This window comes from Chiloscyllium plagiosum, chromosome 19, assembly GCF_004010195.1.
Source record: "Chiloscyllium plagiosum isolate BGI_BamShark_2017 chromosome 19, ASM401019v2, whole genome shotgun sequence".
In the NCBI taxonomy this organism is placed as follows: Eukaryota; Metazoa; Chordata; class Chondrichthyes; order Orectolobiformes; family Hemiscylliidae; genus Chiloscyllium; species Chiloscyllium plagiosum.
The window spans coordinates 29,812,783-29,832,964 of NC_057728.1; the positions used below are offsets into that span (position 1 = coordinate 29,812,783).

Here is a 20,182-nt window from a genome sequence, read left to right on the forward strand (position 1 = left end):
AGGTTGCAGTTTTATTTTGAGGATGCAAGTTGTACATTTCTGTTTAAAAATTGTTTTGTAGTCAGAGGGGTTGGTAGTACGCGCCTGAGGGAAGCACATTTATTTACTGGGAACTTGCGCCACCATGTGGCAAGATGCAGATGCGCTTACTAGAATTTAAATTACTACTCATTCATGGGTTTGAGCCAGAATTTATCGACCTCGCTTTAATTACAGTTAGGAAGTGGGGGCGGGGGAGTGTTGTCACAGGGAACCACTCTGAAAAGTCTGGTCAGCGTACTCCCACAGAGCTGTTAATTAGAGAATTACAAGATCTTGACCCAGTGTTACAAAAGAGTAATGAAGATGTACAGCACGGAAACAAAACCCTCGGTCCAACTTGTTCATACCGACTAGATATCTTAAATAAATCTAGTCCCATTTGCCACTATTTGACCCATATCCCTCTAAATCTTCCTAGTAATATACCTATCCAGATGCCTTTTAAATGTTGTAATTGTACCAGCCTCCACCACTTCCTCTGGCAGCTCATTCCGTATACACATCACCCTCTGCATGAAAAAGTTGCCCCTTGGCTCCCTTTTAAATCTTTCCTGTCTCACCCTAAATCTATGCCCTCTAGTTTTGGCCTCCCCCACCCTGGGGAAAAAAATCTTTGTCCATTTAGCCTATCCATGCCTTTCTGTAAGGTCACCCCCTCTGGTGCTGCAGGGAAAATAGCCCTAGTCTATTCAGCCTCTCCCTATATCACATCACTATCCTATCCAACAGCAATTCCACTTTCAAGGAACTATGAGTCTGCACTCCAAGGATTCTTTGTTCAGCAACACTTCCAAGGACCCTACCATTTAAGTGTATAAGTCCTGCTCTGATTTGTCTTTCCAAACGTACCACCTCACCCATCTGGTCAAGATCCTGTTGTACTCTGAGGTAACCTTCTTTGGTGTCCACTACACCTTCAATTTTGATATCATCTGCAAACTTACTAACTTATACCTCTTATGTCCTCATCCAAATCATTTAAATGAATGACGAAAAGCAGTGTACCCAGCACCAATCCTTGTGGCACTCAACTGGTCACAGGCTTCCAGTTTGAAAAGCAACCCTCCATCATCACCCTCTGTCTTCTGCCTTCCAGTTCTGTATCCAAATAGCCAGTTCTCCTATTCCATGTGAACTAACCTTGATGTTTATGAACTAATTCAGGATAGTGGGCAACTTATGGATGACAGTGTTGCTACGTACCCCTTGCTATATCCTTCCAATTAGTTAAAAGTCACTGGTTTTTAAGATAATATCAGAAGAACCTTGGTAATTTGCTACGCTGTATTTTGCAGATGGTGTGGGTGCTGCCAATATGCACCCAAGGTTGCGAATGTGAATTGCATCCTATTTAAACCCTTAAACTATCGTGCAAGCTTATTTGTCCGGATAATGTTGTGTCTTCTTAGCACTGCACTCTCATTTGTACAAATGTCGAGTTTACACTTCTGATTTCAGCTTTTCAGTTTGTGGAAAAGTTTTGAGGCCAAAAGAGGAATCACTTGCTGTAAAATTCCTATCCTCTGACTTGCCCTTGAAAGCACTGTGTTTATATGGTTAGTCCAGTTCAGTTTGTGGTCAATGATGAACTCCCAGGATGTTGATGTAGGAGAATTCAGTGATGGTAATGTCATTGAATGCCCAGAGGCAGTGGTTACATTGGTTTTTGTTGGAGTTGTTTTCTTCCATTTGTGCGGCCAAGCTAAATGTCGTCTAGGTCCTGCTGTGTATGGGTACAGATTCCTTCAATATCAGTAGAGTCATGAATGGTATTGAACACGACAATCATCAGTGAATCGTTATTAAAGGAGGTGGTGGTAATGTTATTGAACAAGTAATCCAGAGCTGCAGGCTATAGTTCTTAGAACGCAGGATCTGAATCCCAACATGGCAGGTGTAGAAATTGGATTCTGATAAATTCCAGTCTAATAGTGACCATGAAGTCATTGTGGTTAAAAACCCAACTGGCCTTTGTGGGAAGGAAATCTCTCATTCCTTGACTGGTCTGGTCTGGTTGTGATTTCAAAACCATTGCAATGACTAAATCTTAACAGATCTCTGAAATGGCATAGCAAGTCACAGTTCTAGATCAGACATTACAACATCTAAAGTAAAAATTACAACCTCTAGCCATATGTTTCATGTCCAGTGATGATTCTTTGGAACTCAAGGGTTTGGGGTTTCGAAGAAGTCACATTGCAATTTTAACTCTGTTTCTCTCTCCACACATTCTGCCAAAGCTGCTGAGCTCCTCCAGGTCTTATGTGCCTATCATTGAGGCAGCATGTGATGGACATGGCTGACCGATCCTACTATTAATGGACCAGATCCAAGCTCTGCAGGCCTGCCACATCCAGTTGTTAATGCAACTACAAGGAAGTGGATGCTTCACAAATATTCCCATCCTTAGGATTGGTGGGGGGACCCAGCCAATCAATACAGAGACAAGGCTAAGCATTTGCAGCATCTTTCAGCCAAAAGTGCTAAGTGAATAATTTACCTCTGCTTTCTCCTGAAGGCCACAGTATCACAGACACCACTCTTCAGCAGACTTAATTTGCTTCATGTGATATCACAAAACTGCTGAAGTCACCAGTATTACAAAAGCTGTGGTCCCTGACAACATTCCAGTAATAGGACTGCAAACTTGCACTCTAGAACTAGCTGCAGCCCTAAACAAACTGTTCCAGTACAGCTACAGTGCTTGAATCTACCCAACGACAGGGAAAATTGTCCAGGTAATTCCTCTCCAGTCTCAATCATCAGTAAAGTGATGAAAGACCATAAAATGTAGGATTAGAAGTAGGCCATTCAGTCATCAAGTCTGCTCTGCCATTCAATGAGATTGGGGCTGATCTGATAATCCTCAACTCCACTTTCGTGCCTTTTTTATGTAACTCTTGTTTCCCTTGGTGATTAATAATCTGTCTATCTCAGCCTTGAATACAATTTGATGTCCCAGCCTTGACAGCTGTTTGAGGTTAAGAATTCCACAGGCTCACTACCCTTTTTTTTAAAAACCAAAAATTCCTCCTCATCTGTCCCTGAAGGGGTTGTCAACAGTGTTACCAAGCAATACCTGCAAAGGAGTAACCAGTTCCCTGCAGCTCAGTCTGGGTTCTGCCAAGACCATTCAGTTCCTGATCTCATTAAAGCTTTGGACCAAACAATGACCAAAGAGCTGAATTCCAGAGGTCAGGTGAGAGTAACTGTGACAATGAGAGAGAATTCAACCAAGTATGGTTTCAAACATTAAGGAAGGTGCTTATGGTTGTTGGAGGTCAATCATATCACTACAGGAGTTCCTCAAGGTAGTGGCTTGGCCCAGCTGTCTTCACCTGCTTCAGCAATGACCTTCCATCCATCATGAGGTCAGAAGTTAGTTTTTAATTCAATTAGGCGATGAGGGTTTAGCTGCAAGGTTAGTATTTATTGTATGCAGTAATCACGAGCATCTGTCTTTTAGAAGCATGACTCCAGTCATTAGAATCTTTGTCCTGATTCCAATTGACTTAAACTTTATTTGGGCTCCTTGATATTAAATGCAGTCACTCTCACCTTAGCTCAGCAGTTCAGGTCATATCCATGTTTAAATCAAGATTACAAGTTGTGATTAAGTGGTCCTGGCAGAACCCACACTGAACATCAGTGAGTAGTGAGAAAGTGCTGTTTGATAGCACTGTCAGTGCTTCTTGATGAAAGCATATGGAATGAATCGAAGTGGCCTAAGACTGGCATTTGTAATGGTGAAATTCTCAAGTGGAGGCTGAAATTAGCTGGCCAATGGTACAAATGGCAGAAAATAATTGGAATAACTCCAGCCATGTCTTTTGTGCCAAACTTCTGGACTCGGCCCGCATTGGGTGTGGAGATATTCATAGAGCTTCCTCCGGAATTGCAGGAGATTGGGGAGATAATAAACAAGTATTTTGCCTTGGTGTTTACTGTGGAGAAGTTGACGAAAGACACAGAACAGGGGAAATAAATAATGACTTCTTGAAAAATGTCCATATTACAGAGGAGGAGGTGCTAGATGTCTTAGAATGCACCAAGTGGATAAATTCCCAGGACCTGATCAGATGTACCCTAGTACTCTGTGGGAAGCTAGAGAAGTGATTGTTGGACCCCTTGCTGAGATATTTGTATCATTGATAGTCGTAGGTGAGGTGCCAGAAGACTGGAGGTTGGCTAACATGGTGCCACTATTTAAGAATGGTGGTAAGGGAAAGCCAGGGAACTACAGGCCAGTGAGCCTGATATCGATGGTTGGAATGTTGTTGGAAAGAATCCTGAGGGACAGGATTTACATTTTATTTGGAAAGGCAAGGACTGATTAGGGATAGTCAGCGTGGCTTTGTGTGTGGGAAATCATGTCTCACAAACTTGATTGAGTTTTTTGAAGAAGTAACAAAGAGGATTGATGAGGGCAGAGTGGTGGACGTGATCTATGTTCTCTAAGGCATTTGACAAAGTGCCACATGGTAGACTGGTTAGCAAGGTTAGATCACATGGAATAGAGGGAGAGCTAGCTATTTGGATACAGAATTGGCTCGAAGGTAGAAGACAGAGGGTGGCAGTGGAGGGTATTCTTCAGACTGGAGGCTTGTGACCAGCGATACACCACATGGATTGGTGCTGGGTCCACTGCTTTTTGTCACTTTTATAAATGATTGGATGTGGATATAGGAAGTGTATGGTTAGTAAGTTTGCAGGTGATGCCAAAATTGGAGGTGTAGTGGACAGCAAAAAAAGGTTACCTTAGATTACAACGGGATCTTGATCAGGTGGTCCAATGGGCTGAGGGAGTTTAATTTAGGTAAATGTGAAGTGCTGCATTTTGGAAAGGCAAATCAGGTCAGGACTTATACACTTAAATGGTAAAATCCTGGGGAGTGTTGCTGAACAAAGAGACCTTGGAATGCAGGTTCATAGTTCCTTGAAAGTGGAATATCAGATAGATAAGATTGTGATGAAGGCATTTGGTATCCTTGCCTTTATTGATAAGTGCATTGAGTGTAGAAGTTGGGAGGTCATGTTGTGGCTGTACAGGACATTGGTTAGGCCACTATTGGAATACTGCATGTAATTCTGGTCTCCCTGCTATAGGAAGGATGGTTTGAAACTTAAAAGGGTTCAGAAACTAATTGCAAGGATGTTTTCAGGATTAGAAGGTTTGAACTGTAGGGCGATTCTGAATAGGCAGGGGCTATTTTCCCTGGAGAGTTGGTGGCTGAGACATGACCTGCCGAGGTTTATAAAATCATGTGGGACATGGATAGGATAAATAGACAAGAAGTTTTCCTTGGAGTGGGAAAAGTCGAAAACTAGAGGGCATAGGTTTAGAAGTGAGAGGAGAAAGGTTTAAAACAGACCTCAGGGGCAACTTTTTCATGCAGAGGGTGGTGCATGTATGGAATGAGCTGCCACAGGAAGTAGTGGAGGCTGGTACAACTATAACATTTTAAAAGACATCTGGATGGGTGTATGAATAGGAAGGGTTTAGAGGGATATGGGTGAAATGCTGGTAAATGGAACTAGATTTATTTAGGGTATCTGGTCAGCATGGACGAGTTGGACCAAAGGGTCTGTTTCTGTACTGTATATCTATGTGACTCTAAATAAACAATTTTTGTTTCTTGTCTACCATTATTCACTACAGAATGTAGCAGAACTGCAGATCTTTGGTCTCATGCATCAGTGTGCTATTGCATAGTCTGTCACATGCTGCTTCTGCTGTTTTTTTGATAGATATTTTTATTGAAGAAAAAAACATTAATGTACAGTTAGATATTAAATAAATAATAGCCAAAACCTAGCAAACAAAGAGAAAGGATAAAGAAAAAAAAAACACTCCACTAACTACAAATCTAACCTATAACTAACCAGAACGTATAATAAAATATCTTGCATTACTCAAAAGGAAAAAAAAAGATAACATAATAATTAAATAATGAGGTACACTGTCAGAACAAATTAACATCAAGTCATAATAAAACCCGTATTCATACGGGATTCCTCCCCCCGAGGGTCCATGGACCAACCAGAACCATTACCACAACTAGATAAAAGCCCTTGACAAAATGGCCAAAATATCTGTATCTATATAGTTCAGAAGGGCTGCCATATTTTATAAAATAATTCAGTTTTTTGATGCACCATATTTTTAAGGAAGTCAAGGGGAATGCATTCCATGACCACCTATACCAATTCGAAAGTCCTGGAGGGCCCTCAGCTACCCAGTTTACTAAGATATTCTTTCTTGCACAAAAGGAGAGAATGGAGAATAATTTCCTCACGTGCACATCCAGGGAAGGCAGGTTCGAAAAGCCCAGGAGAAGAGATACTGGATCCACCCTAATTTCTGCTCCCAAGATTTCTGTCAGAGCATTTGCTACTCTGACCCAGTATTTGTGGATCTTGTGACATGTCCATAAGCAGTGTGTGAGTGCGCCGACCTCTATTTTACATTTAGGACACATTGGCGATGCTCCTGCCCTAAATTTTGCCAATCGTTTTGGTGCTATATGAGTCCTATGGAGTGTCTTTAATTGAATAGCTTGGGTTCTGTTACAAATAGAGATCTTTCTGGCATTTTCCCAGATGTCGTCCCACATTTCTGAAGAGATTTCCAACCCCAATTCCTGATTCCATGTTTTAAACAATTTTTCCATGTCTTCTGATACTTCATTATGTAGTGAATGATAGAGAGTGCTGTCCGAGGATAAACCCATTGGCCACAACACTCTTCATTCCCTATCTGATTTTTAGGAGCAATCTAATAATGTAGTCTTCTTCTGGATGTAATCTCGAATTTGGAAGTACCGAAAGAGGTATCCATTAGGTTGTCCAAATTTCTGGTGTAGCTGTTCAAAAGACATCATAACCTCCCCATCGAACAGATCCCCGAAGCAGGAAATACCCCTGGACCTCCAGGATTTAAATGTGGCATCTGTGAGCCCTGGTTGAAAACCCCATGCTCCCACTATAGGAATATAAGGGGAGATTTTTTGTGAGTTGCCCTCATTTTGCTGCATTATCTTCCAGGCTTTAATTGTGTTTAATACAGTAGAGTTTTTAAAATGGTCCATAATGACTTTCATTTTATCTAAAAATAGGAGATTAATAAGGGGACACTTTGCTTGAGAGGCCTCGATGTCCATCCGGATTGGGTCTCGTGTGACCGGCAATCAATCGGCTATGTAGCTTAATAGAGAACTCAGCTGATACTTCCTAAAGTCTGGAAAATACAGCCCTCCCCTTGCTTGTGGAAGCTGCAGCTCCTTTAACTTAATAAGGGGCTGTCTATGATGCTGTTTCTGCTGTTAAGCATGCATGTAATCTATATTGTTACTTCAACGTTGTGGCACCTCATTTTTTGGTCTGTCGGGTGCTATTGCACACTCGATTGAACAGAGTCGATCTCCCGGCCTGATGTTATGACAATGAGAGATAAATATCAGATCATGATTTTACATGTGGTTGAATTCACTCTTGGTGTTTATGATGGCCCACTGTACCTGTAGTTGCCCACTGTTAAGCTGCTAGATCTGTTCAAGTATATCGTATTTAGTACAGCAGTACTGTTTCACACAGTGGGTAGTATTCCCAATGTAGGATGGGATTTGACCTCATAGAACTATGCTATGGTTGCTCAGCTTAATACACTCGTTTACAACCAGTAAATTGATGACAAATTAGCTTTTCTGTCTCCTGTAGGTTCTTTCAATGCCTGCCACAGGCCAAGTATGGCAAATCTGTCCTTCAAATCTTGGCCAGCTTGCACAGTTGAGTCACTACTAAGCTAGTCTGAATCATGGACATTAAGATCCCCATCCAGTGTACTTTGTGTATTTGCTTATTGCTGCTCCTAAATAGTGTTTAGTTTGAAGAGCATTGGCGCATCAACTGATGGAAGATGGTAAATGATAAACTACAGGAGGTGTCCTTGTAAATTAAGCAATGAGACAATGAGCTTAGAGTCAATTATATGTAGTCCACACTACAGTACCACGATCTCTACCCTGTCAGTGGAATAGCACATAGCCAGGGGTGGTGATGGGGGATCAGATACAGAGAACGCTGGAAAACCTCAGCTGATCTGGCAACATCTGTGGAGAGAGGAACATAGTTAAGGTTTTGAGTCCAGCATGACCCTTCAGAGCTGTTGATGGAGGAGTCTGGGACATCAGTTGTGAGCTAAGACTATAAATGTGAATGTTAGCCATTCGCTGAATCACCAGTGGGACAACTCTTCCCATGTTAGCACAAGCTTCTGGTATCTAGACAATTTTGCAATGTTGAATAGGCTGATTGTACCATTGTTGTGTCTGAATCTAACATCTAATCAATGTTGAGTAATCAGTCTGGTTTTCTTCTGATTGTAGGTTTTTATGTCAGTTTTGACAAAATATCAGGTAGGTCATTTCAAATGGTAGTTGGGAATCAACTACATTGCTGTGGCTCTGAAGCTGTATGAGGACAAATTGAATATGGACAGCATATTACTTCCCCAAAGGATATTAGTGAACTGGTTGGATTTCTGATGATCCAGTAGTTTTGAGGTCATAATTATTGATGCTGACTTACATTAAGTTAATTAAATAAATTTAATTTATTTAAAGGGATTTGAACTCTCACTCCACTCTCTCTTTAAGCCTGAGGATTACTTAACAGTATTGTAACCAATAGGTTGTGATACCTGTACATCCCTGGAATTTTATGGTCTGACAGGTGCTTCCATAGCTTTGGAGGGGGAATTGTTCAGAAGTTTGGAGAGGTGGGGGTTTGGAGTAACCAGGAACAGTTCATTGGGCATTTGGTGTCGGGGGCTGGAATTTGGAAAGTGAAGATCTGCTCCTCTTCTGGTATCATGTTCAGTTAAGTATATAATACTAGCTTATCTTTTAATTCGTTGATGGGATGAGGGTGTCTCTAGCTGTCTCTGGCTATGTCAGCATTTATTGCTCACCCCAGAAGGCATTTAAGAGTCCATCACATTGCTGTTGGGCTGGAGTCACATGTAGTCCAGACCAGGTAAAGACGACATGTTTCCTGTCCTAAAGGGCATTGTTATACCAAATGAGCTTTTCTGAATACTGACAATGGTTTCATGGTCACCTCTTAACTCTTAATCCCAGGTTTTTTTAAAAATTGAATTCAAATTCCACCATCTACCATGACAGGATTTGAACCCAGGTCTCTAGTACATTACCTGGCTCTTTGGATTAACAACCCAGCAATAATACCATTAGACCATTACTTCCCCATTTTTGGTAGTGTCCTGCAGCCTTTAAGGACTCATAGTTAAATAACAATTAGACCTTTTTTTTTCCTGAAAGCAGCAACCGGCTCTATCAATATTCTGGCTGCCCAATTTACCAAGGGGTTTTCAGATGAATGTTTAGGTGCCTTGTTTAAAAATACAAAGAATCTGCTTCAGGCATATGACCTGAATACCTTTATTTTTCCATTTCTGATAAGATGAATAGTGCTCTATTGGCTGGTAATGACTCTCTACTTTCTGCTCACGATATTTAAAGCCTAAGTGCCATTGTACAGCTGATGATGATTCTGGCGCCATTGATTTTCAAATGCAGGAAGTCTCCGATCCTATGGTCCTGAGAGAGCTGGATCAGTCTGCTTCCATTCTCAGCTAGCATCTGGCATGTAGTTACAAAATGACATTGCTGAGACTCTGACTGTAGTACAACTGAGCAAATAATCTCAATGTTTTACTACTTACGAAACCATCTCAGTTGAACATTCTGATGGTAATTACATCTTATTGGGAAAAAAGGTGGAAAACTGACTACTGTTTTTCATTTGCTGTGCATTAAGATGTGTTCCAACTCTGAACCTCCTCATTATGTTTGACCTCTCAAGAAAGTAAAACCTTTTCTTTGTCTGCTTCTCAGTTCTGTGTGCTATGGACCAGTTTCAATGTGCCACTGGACAGTGCATTGCCAAGCATAAAAGATGTGATCATAATGGAGATTGCGCCGACAATTCAGACGAACTTGCGTGCTGTAAGTTTTCACCAAATAACACATTGTTTTTATTACAGGGTACTGTTTAGATAAGTTAATGCTTTATTTTAATGTGTGCAAAAATAGCAGTTTACTTTAGTCAAAGAACAAATACTTTTCCTTCAAACTTCTGCAGTGTAGCAAACAACATGTGTCCTCTCCTCATTCTGGTATTTTTGAGAGCAGATGCTGGAAGGACTGCTCTATGTGCTGTGTTCTTAAATTCTCCTAACTGCTCTCAATTAACATTCAATCCCAATTCTAGCTTGACATTGTTACAGTTGCCAGTTGGGATCTCTTATCAAAATGAGTAATAGAGCACTTCAGATTAAATGAAATTTTTGAAAATTGCATAGTATTCTCAAGGAAAATGTTTGTTTCCTGGAACACTTTGGCTTTCCAGTTTATTTTGTCAGGTGTTAGCCCTGATTTCAGTTGGCAGCTTTATCACCTTAGTATTTGTAATACTGAATGCCAGCATATTCAGAATCTTATTTGGGATGTGTTTGGGTAGATTCACCGTCACTAATGCTTCTTGCTGCTATTAGTCAAGCTGCCAATACCATGTGGTGAAGCGTATCCACATGACGCCTTAGATAAAAGATGGGCTCTACCTTGATTAAATAGTACTGGTTTATTATATTTTATTTAGTAACTGGTTACATTATCTCTACGATTATCTTGGGAGACATCAGGCTGAACTTAAAAGTAAATGCACATGGCTGCTTTAGCTACATACCATTAATGTAAAGAGCAAAACAGTCAGTCTGGAATACCGACGTGTGAAAAACGTTGTGCGATGCACTAGTCACTCTTGGGTGGGGAGGGGTGGTGGTGTTGTTAGCTCCACTGAAGAACAGTCCTTTATACCCTCAGAGGCAGGGCTTATCCTGTGAAGTCAGTTAACCTTTTCAGTTAATACTTATACAATAGTCAAAATCTGAAGTTCTGGGGTTCAAGTCCCATTCCAGAACTTGAGGACAAAAATCAAAGCTGACACTTCAATGTGACATTGAGGGAGTACTGCACTGTCACAGACGCTGTCTCCATCTGATAAAATGGTAAATGAAGCCATTTTTGTCCCCTTGAGTGAGTGTAAGAGACCCTGTGGCATTATTTCAAAGAAAAATCTAATTAACTTCATAAACAATATCTGGTTGTTATTGCGTGCAGTCAGTTCTGATATAACACTCATTTTTTCAACACAAATTGGCTTCAACATGATTAAAGAATATAGACCATTATTTGTTGAACGTGAACTTTCTTCCATGTATTTGATATAACGTGATTCCAGCCTCATCAATTTTACACGGTGTGGCTATTGAGCAATTTTTGTATAATGCGAGATTGCACGAGAATGGAACTATCGCATTATATCAGAACAGATTGTATATTTGGCTGTTTGTGAACAGTGACTATATTTCACATGCACTGTATTCGCCGTTTATGCTTTGGAAAAGGTGTTACATACATCCAATATATTTTATTTGTATTTGTGACAATTGCCAAACTAATGAGGCCTTGAGGCATTCACAATGCAGTGTTATAAGAAATTACAGAATTATTGAAAATTAAGGAGATCATGCTAAAATGGGGCAAGAAACAATTGAATTGAACTGTGCTATTTTCACTAACAAAAAGTATCATTTAAATTTGGCAGCTGGAGGAGGAATTAAGACTGTGTTTTATGTTGGGAAGAGGTTAGACACGGGGAGGGAGAATGAACAGCCACAATATTACAGATGGTAATTTTAAGATTGAAATTCGTACTTGGTCTAATTGCAGATCAAGTTTCTCCATTGCAGGTTTCTGCTCCATAGTTTCTGTAATATGATGAGCTGAGTGCTATTAACATTACTGTAGAGCTTTAGTAGTTTATTTTCCATTGTTACATACTATCACTGTGCGATTGGCTTAATGTGGAGTTGGCAAAATTGAAATTTGAATTAATCCTAAGAGATTTGCTTTTAGTTATTTTCTGTTTGCTTCTCATTTTTGAAACTAAACTCAGGATTATCATATTTAAATAAATTTATCTATGTACCTCTCTTCTGTACATTCTTATGTTAAGTACCAATGCATAAAGACTATAAACATAGTCATTTCATACCAACTATATGCAGTAAGTTTACCTTGGTCTCTACTGACCAACAGAATCAATGCTTTGTCAAATATATTTCTGCTAATTAATTAGATCCCACAGAAGAGCCTACCCCTCAACCTACAAGCACCATTGGTTCAATTATTGGTGTCATCCTTTCTGTCTTTGTGATTGGAGCTATATACTTTATTTGCCAACGTGTTCTGTGCCCACGGATGAAAGGCGATGGAGAAACAATGACAAACGATTTTGTTGTACATGGATCTGCTTCAGTGCCTCTCGGTTATGTGCCACATACTAACTCCCTCCCAGGATCACTTCAAGGTAGGAATGCTTTATCATCATAGATTGAAAATTGAGGCCTTGTGTTAAATCACAGTGGAAAACTATAATTTTGTCGTTGATTAATCAGGCTTTTCTGTCTTGTTGAATTTGATTTCCTTTATGGGAACTGTTTTAATGTAGCTTACTGCACATTTTTTTTAAAAGTTGTACTTTATTTTTTACCTCGTTTTTACCTTTATATCTGATGAGTCCAATGAGATGGTAAATAAGGCTCTACCTTGCCCCTCAGATTTAAAACATCCCGTGACACAATTTTAGGTGGATACTGATACTGCATAGGAGAAAAAGTTAGATTGATAACTACAGCAGCATTAAATTTTTATATATTTTACCATTGGTGCCCTTTCTTCTATTGAAGCCATCCAAGGTTTCACTTATTTGATTGTTATCTCAATGGCTTTTTCTCATTGACTCCACCTGCTATTTGGTTCCATAAGCACTGAATATTTTCTGGGTGTCACATACTGGAGGAAAATGGGCAGTTACTTTGAAAACAATTCAGTCATGCCATTGTTGTAGTAACATCTGATCTAGACTCTCCCTAATAACCATGTACACATTTCAAAGAGGGCACTGATTAGAGTGGGGTGTGTAGCTGAAATTCTCCTTTCCTGAGACCAGCAGCAACCCTTCGACTCTGGCAGACATTGCCTGTATTTCTTGCTTGATTACATAATATTTATATCACTAGGGTCATCTCCAAGGCTTTTCTTATAGCCAATATTTCAAGACAGTCACTACCTTTTGTAGAGGAAATTCCTTCACATCTGTTTTATTCTGTAACTGTGATCCTAGTTTGAGATTTTCCACTAGTGGGAAACATCAGCTCAACATTTACCTTGTCAAGCCCCCTTAGAATCTTGCAGTTTTCAATCTGATCACCCCTCATTTTTCTAAACATCAATGACTAAAAGCCTTAATTGTTTAACCATTCTTGATAACTCAACCCCTTCATCCAGGAATCAGCGAGGTGAATCTCTTTTGAATGGCCTCTAAAGCTTGCATGATCTTATTTAAATAAGGGGCCCAAGCTATTCACAGTATTCTAGGTGTAGTTGTCTAATCAAAGCCCTGTACAGTTGTGATAAGACCTCTCTGGTTTTATACTCAAAACCCTAGTAATAAAGTCAAATTCCATCTGCCGCCTGAATATCTTGTTGCACCCATTATTCCTTCTGTTTTCTTTTACGTGGGCCCTGAGATCTATGTGCAGTGGCAGCACCTTCGGAACCCGAGGTCAGTGTTGCAACAGCATCAGCACACTAGTTGTCCTGCATAGACCCTTTGAGCAGCTGAATACTGAGAATGCTAATTGTACTTGCACGCTAACTTTTTGTGTTTTGTGCATAAGTACATCCAGATCTATCAACACTGCACTTTTATGGAGTCTCCCTCCATTTTAATAATCTGCTTTTTGATTCTTCCAACCAAAGTGCATGACCTCACACTTGCCTGCATTTAAACTCTGCCAAGTTTTGCCCGCTCACCCAATTTATCTATCTACCTTTGCAGACTCCTTGAGTCTTTATCACCACATACTCTCATAATTTCTTTTATACTGTCAGAAAATTTGAATACACATTACCTCATCGTCCAAGTCATTAATATTGATAGTACCTATTGACCCTATGACACTCTGACTTTCCGACCTGAAAAAATGCCATTGACCCCGACTGTCTTCTGTTATTCCCAATACCGTGAGCTCCTGTCTTGAGCAATAATGCTGTGTGGCACCTCATTTGAATGCCTTCCGGAAATCTAAATACATTACATCAACTGATTTTTCCCCTTTATCACTGCATAGTGATAAAGAACCTTGGCCACACGTATCAAATATGATTTCCTCTTCACAATACAGGTGGTTCTGTTATAACACATTTCGTCAACGCAAATTAGCTGTAACGCAATTGACAAATTGGCATGCTGTTTCTTCAGCGCAAACCTTTAAAACGTGTATCGGCTGCAACACTATTACAGTGCCAGCAGTTTCTAAAGCCCAATTTTTCTATAATACGGGGTTGCAAAAGAACACAGCTATCGTGTTATACAAGAACTGACTGTACCGTGTTGACCGTCTTTCAGTTATGTTAATCTTTTCTGAATTTCAAGTCATTTCTTCATTAAAAATGAACTCTTAAATGCCATCTTATTTTGAATTTTGACACTGTTATGAAAGCATTGACTATTTTCAACTGCAGTAGGGCCAGTCCTTCATCTCTTGTCCATTTCAAGGCTAACAGTAATGGGTGGTTGGTTAAAGCAAAGGAGAAGCGAGTCACAAGATCTGGCTTGTGATTGTGTCTGCATCTTAAATAACGTAGGGTATTGTTTAAACATACTTACTGTGTTGTATATGTTTAATTTAATTACTGGTTGTGTTTACTTTAATTGTAGGTATGTCCCGTGGCAAGTCTGTGATGAGTTCCCTAAGTATTATGGGTGGAAGCAGTGGGCCACCATATGACAGGGCTCATGTTACAGGGGCCTCATCCAGCAGCTCTTCAAGTACAAAAGGCACTTACTTCCCTCCTGTAAGTAGACACATTATTTATCAACTTTGACTTTTTTTCTTATTTAAAGAATAGCCTAAATTAAACCAATATAAATTATTTTTAAATATAAAGATATCTTCACCATGCCTTATTTTCACTTTGCTTTTTTTTTTGGCTGAATCTATGTTTACATTCCCAGACTGTGTGAAAAAAGGAAAATATTGTATTGGTCCTTTTTCGCAACAAATCCTACTGATTTTTTCCTGAATTCTGAGGTCAGCAGAACAAACTTTTGAGAACAGATGCCAGCAACATACCAGAACCTTATACAAAAGATTTTTCATGTGTATCATGGACAGAGTATTGACAGATCATTTGAGTGCATGGCAACTGAAACGCATACATTTGTTGCAGAGTGAATATAGTGGACTTGGTCCTCTCTGATCCCCTGAGTTTCTCATTTGATGATACTGAGACCGTTGCTTTGTTTCTTTCACGTTTCTGGCTGAAATAAGTCAACACTGCATACGAATCTCAGAAATATATGTTGCTCATACCAGAAATGTGTGGTTACCATTCTGAACGTAACTTTTAAACAGATTACTTGTATTTATAGTTTTTTTTCTTCCTGTCTAGATGCTGAATCCTCCACCATCACCAGCTACTGAACGTTCACATTATACCATGGAATTTGGTTACTCCTCCAATAGTCCTTCTACTCACAGATCATACAGGTAAATGGGGAACACAATGAGATTAGCAATTTAATAGACTGCCTTTTCCCGTTTAACTATTTCTTAACTGCAGCAGAACCCTCTGAATTCTCCAATTTTAAATGGATAATTTTGAAGAATTCCAGGCGCTGGGAAGTTGCCTGTCAAAATCTTCAATTTTCTGAGCAATTGTTTTGGAGTCTGCTGTGATAGGAGTTCTGCAGGGTCCCCATGCGCTTCTAAACATCACCTTCTAAAGGGTAACTAAGGATGGGCAGTATATAGAGGTCCAGTCAGTACAATCCCATGAATGAATAAAAGAAATTACTGCATAAGCCCAGTCAGCCATACTTCAAAAATAAGTGATTTTGTAAGCAGCTAGTCATTTTACTGCCATATAAAAGCAAAACATTGCAGAAGCTGGAAGTATTAAATAAATAAAAACAGAAAATGCTGGAGAAACTCAGCAGGTCTGGAAGCATCTAACATGTCAAGTCCAATTTGAAACATTGACTGTGTTTCTCTCTGCACAGATGGTTTCATTTAAAATCTGGTTTTCTTGCATGAAAAAAATATCTTCGAGAAAGGGATGCTTTCCCCCCATTTTAAGAGAAAAGTAATTGTGCCTTACGTGGTCACCCACATTTTTTAAATCTTGTTTTTAAAAAACCCAGCAAATTAAAATTGCAAGTACTTTACAAGTAAATTGATATTAATAACTTGTATTTTCTTTCTCCGTCTATAGCTACAGACCATATGCTTACAGAAATTTTGCTCCCCCTACTACTCCTTGTAGTACTGATGTCTGCGACAGTGACTACACCCCTGGAAGGAGAATTGCTACAACGAAATGTTATAGCGATTTGAACTATGACTCTGAACCATTCCCTCCGCCTCCAACTCCACGGAGCCAGTATTTGTCCGCTGAGGAGAACTATGAAAGCTGCCCACCTTCTCCTTATACAGAAAGGAGTTACTCGCATCATCTTTATCCACCCCCTCCCTCCCCATGTACAGACTCCTCATGAGCACCATCTTTGCCTATTGTAAATAATTGTTGATATGAAGAGACTGCATTTAAAAAAAGTGATGTGATTTGTACAGTGAAAATAGATTGGGAGGGAAGGGAAATGATTTGCAAGCAATTTGTATAGAAGAGAGGATATTTATATATTTTCTAACAGCGCCTGCTGGTTGTGCCATAAAATTTGTAAAAATTTGTACAAACAAGATTTTTTTTTTCCACAAACAAAAATGCCTTAACCCAGGGAAGCAACTGTACCTAAGAAGACATAGAAGACTAGCAGACACATCAACAGGGCACAGGATACTGGATGGATTGCAACTCCAGTGCCTAAAGAGAATCAGTGTGTTCTATAGTGAAAATAAAATTTAATTATCTTCTATTTCCTATACGAGAGAGAGAGCTGCACAACACTCTTACAGAATTGAAAGCAGCAACTCAGAGAGAGCTGGCTTGAGGATCTTGCCTTTTTGTGCAAAGCTGTTTCAGTAACATTCAGCTGAAGGAGAACATATGCAGAGTCAGTTCCTGAGATTCTTGTCACACCAGCGCCAATAATGTATATGATTTCACAGTGCAGCCAATGTCAGCCACACTGCAGCTTTTAAAGTTGCATGTGCTCTGAAGCTATTCTGCACCTTTGCTGCAGAGTCAGAGTGGGCGAACTGGACGAAAGTCAGCTTCTTTGTGGTGAAAATCATTATTTTAAAGTAATTTGGGGACAAGTAGTGGAATAGCACCTGTGATGTTTTGAAGTATTTGACCAAGGGCATAAACCATGCCTTGATACTTTTTAAATTCTTAGTCAATGAGCTTTTAACTTCAGTGCCCGCAAATGTTCTGAGTGTATTTTTATACCACATTGTGTAGATAACCTATTTATAAGCTATAAGATAACCTTGTATTAGATTTCCTGTAAAGCCTGTCCATATATCCTTGCAATACGTTCATGTATAGTTGTATTACTTTATGCCTCATTTTATTTTTCTATAAAACATTAGTATAAGGTAATGACAATCTCAGATTTTTTTTTAATAGATGGCCAGATGAGTTTATTTTTTCCATTTTAAATGTAATTTTCAATTATCAGTTAAGGTACTGTGCAAAATACAGATTATCACCTTTATATTATTACATTGTATTAAAAAATACATTTTGTAGCAAAAACTGAATACTTTGTAACAGTCATTGCGATTGACAGAAATGCCAAGTGAGTCTAAATCATGATGCAGTCATTTAAGGTATTTCTAGTATTCAATTATTTAATTATGTCACTATTCCATAAAATAATTTGATCAAGATATGCATAGGATAATTAGTACATGAGGATTTTTAAACTGTCTGCTGCTGTGTACATGGAGCCAGGAATGTCTGGAATATTTCTCTGGGTATACGTCTAAGTGAAAATAGAACTCTGTGCCAAATTCTAATACAAAAATCACCCCAGTGGTGTATGTCTAAAGTAAACAATCTTGTTTGGAAGTGAAGGATCTGGTGCTGCTCAATGTATTAATTGTAAACCTTTGTTTTCTTCCTTTTGACTTTCCTCCTGTCAATTGGAGCTAACTATTTTGTTGTGTACCAGGTGCAATCCCCTAGTACCAATATACTTTGCAAGGATGTGTTTGTGTTAATGACCAACATTTGGTCAGTCTTATCCATTTGCTTAATATCATCCTGAAAATGTAAAATAAGTGCTTTATTTGTCTGAACTCTTTTTTTTGTATAAAGCTCTTTCTGTTACTCTCAAGTCAAGTTGTAACAAATGAAAATTTGATTTTTATAATAAAACTAAGATTGAAACCTGTATTTATTCTTTTCACCAAGGTAACCAAGAAGCTAAAAAAAATGTTGTTGAGAAATTACTGAATTTCGTTATTCAGACTGAAGGGACTGAAAATGCTGCATCCCGTTTGTGGATATATCAAATTTTAGATAGTGTAGTAACTGTAAAGGTTTTATATATGAATAAGAACAGAATCAGAAATTTCTGGAAATATTCAGGTCTGGCAGCCTCTGAGCAGAGAAAAAATAAGTTCAAGCTTCAGGTCTGTGACCTTCAGAAAGGATTACTGGACCTGGAAGTCAGTTTTTTATAATGGAAGGAGTCTCCTTGTTCTGCATATTTCCAAGCAAATTCAATAATTAAAGATGTGTGCAAATTTATCAGCGCTGTCAAATTTAAAAAGCCACTGGGGTGTATGAAGATTGCTGCATGAAGTGGTATTTGGAAGCGAGAACCAAAAAGCAATTTACTGATTTAATTGATCCCGGTACAAAATAGTACATAACAACTAACCGTAATCACATACCTTTGTATTTGTTAAAATTTGTACCAAAATGCAATGAATTTGTTAGCATTAGCAGCCAGTATTTGAAGCTAAAATACAAACCCTAACATATAATACCACATTTTAACTATTTTATACCTATTGACAAATGATATTTACAGATTCATTATTATGGAAAGGATATCAATTTACACCAGAATGTGCACCATCAGTATTACAAGGACATGCTAGGAATAGGGAAATGACAAGCAGGGAACTATAGATCAGTAAGCCTCCCATCAGTATAGGTAAGTTGTTGAAAGCGATTCTGAGGGGCAGGGTTTACATGCATTTGGAATGGCAAGGACTGATTAGGGATAGTCTGCATGGCTTTATCCATAGGATTTTATGGATACTGTTTTTTGTAGTGTGACGAAGAAGTTTGATGAAGACAGAGCAGTACATGTAAATTTGGTCATTAGCAGAATGTTTGACAAGGTTCCACATGGTAGACTGGTTAGTAAGGTCAGATCACAAGGGATCTGGGGGAACTAGCCAATTTGGAACAAAATTGTCTTGAAGGTAGAAGACAGAGGATGCTGGTAGAAGATTGCTTTCAGACTGGAGTCTTATGACCAGCAATGTGCCCCAAGGATTGGTGCTGGATCCACTGCTTTTCGTTACTTTTATAAATGATTTGGATGTGAATATAGGAAGTGTGGTAAGTTTGCAGAAGTCACCAAAATAGGTGATGTAGTGCACAGTGATGAAAATTATTTCAGATTACACTGGGATCTTGATCTGATGGGCCAAGGGTTGGCAGATAGAGTTTAAGTTTGATCAATGTGAGGTGTTGCATTTTGGTAAGACAAACCAGGGCAGGACTGAAACACCTGGGGAGTGTCACACAACAAAGAGACCTCGGGGAGCATAGTTTTTGAAAGTGGAGTCACATGTAGGCAGGATGGTGAAGAAGGTGTTTGGTTTTATTGGTCAGAACATAGGGTACAGGAGTTGGGATGTCACGTTGTGGCTATACAAGACATTGATTAGGCCACTTGTAGAATACTGCGTACAATTCTGGTCACCTATAGGAAGGATTTTCTGAAACCTGAGAGCATACAGAAAAGATTTACAATGATGTTTTTGGGACTGGAAGGTTTGAGCTTT

The 20,182-nt window shown here is 39.2% G+C and overlaps 1 protein-coding gene across 1 annotated transcript in view; it reads left to right on the top strand.

Annotated features, from left to right (window-relative positions):
* lrp6 (low density lipoprotein receptor-related protein 6) overlaps positions 1 to 18,545 on the top strand; it is a 182,276-nt gene extending 163,731 nt beyond the window's left edge. The window contains exons 19-23 of the mRNA XM_043709456.1: positions 9,957 to 10,067; positions 12,262 to 12,492; positions 14,908 to 15,044; positions 15,642 to 15,739; positions 16,464 to 18,545. Coding sequence (XP_043565391.1) covers positions 9,957 to 10,067; positions 12,262 to 12,492; positions 14,908 to 15,044; positions 15,642 to 15,739; positions 16,464 to 16,746 — 860 coding nt within the window. The 3' untranslated portion in view covers positions 16,747 to 18,545. The remainder of the gene's footprint in view (positions 1 to 9,956; positions 10,068 to 12,261; positions 12,493 to 14,907; positions 15,045 to 15,641; positions 15,740 to 16,463) is intronic.
* Positions 18,546 to 20,182: the final 1,637 nt, after the last annotated feature.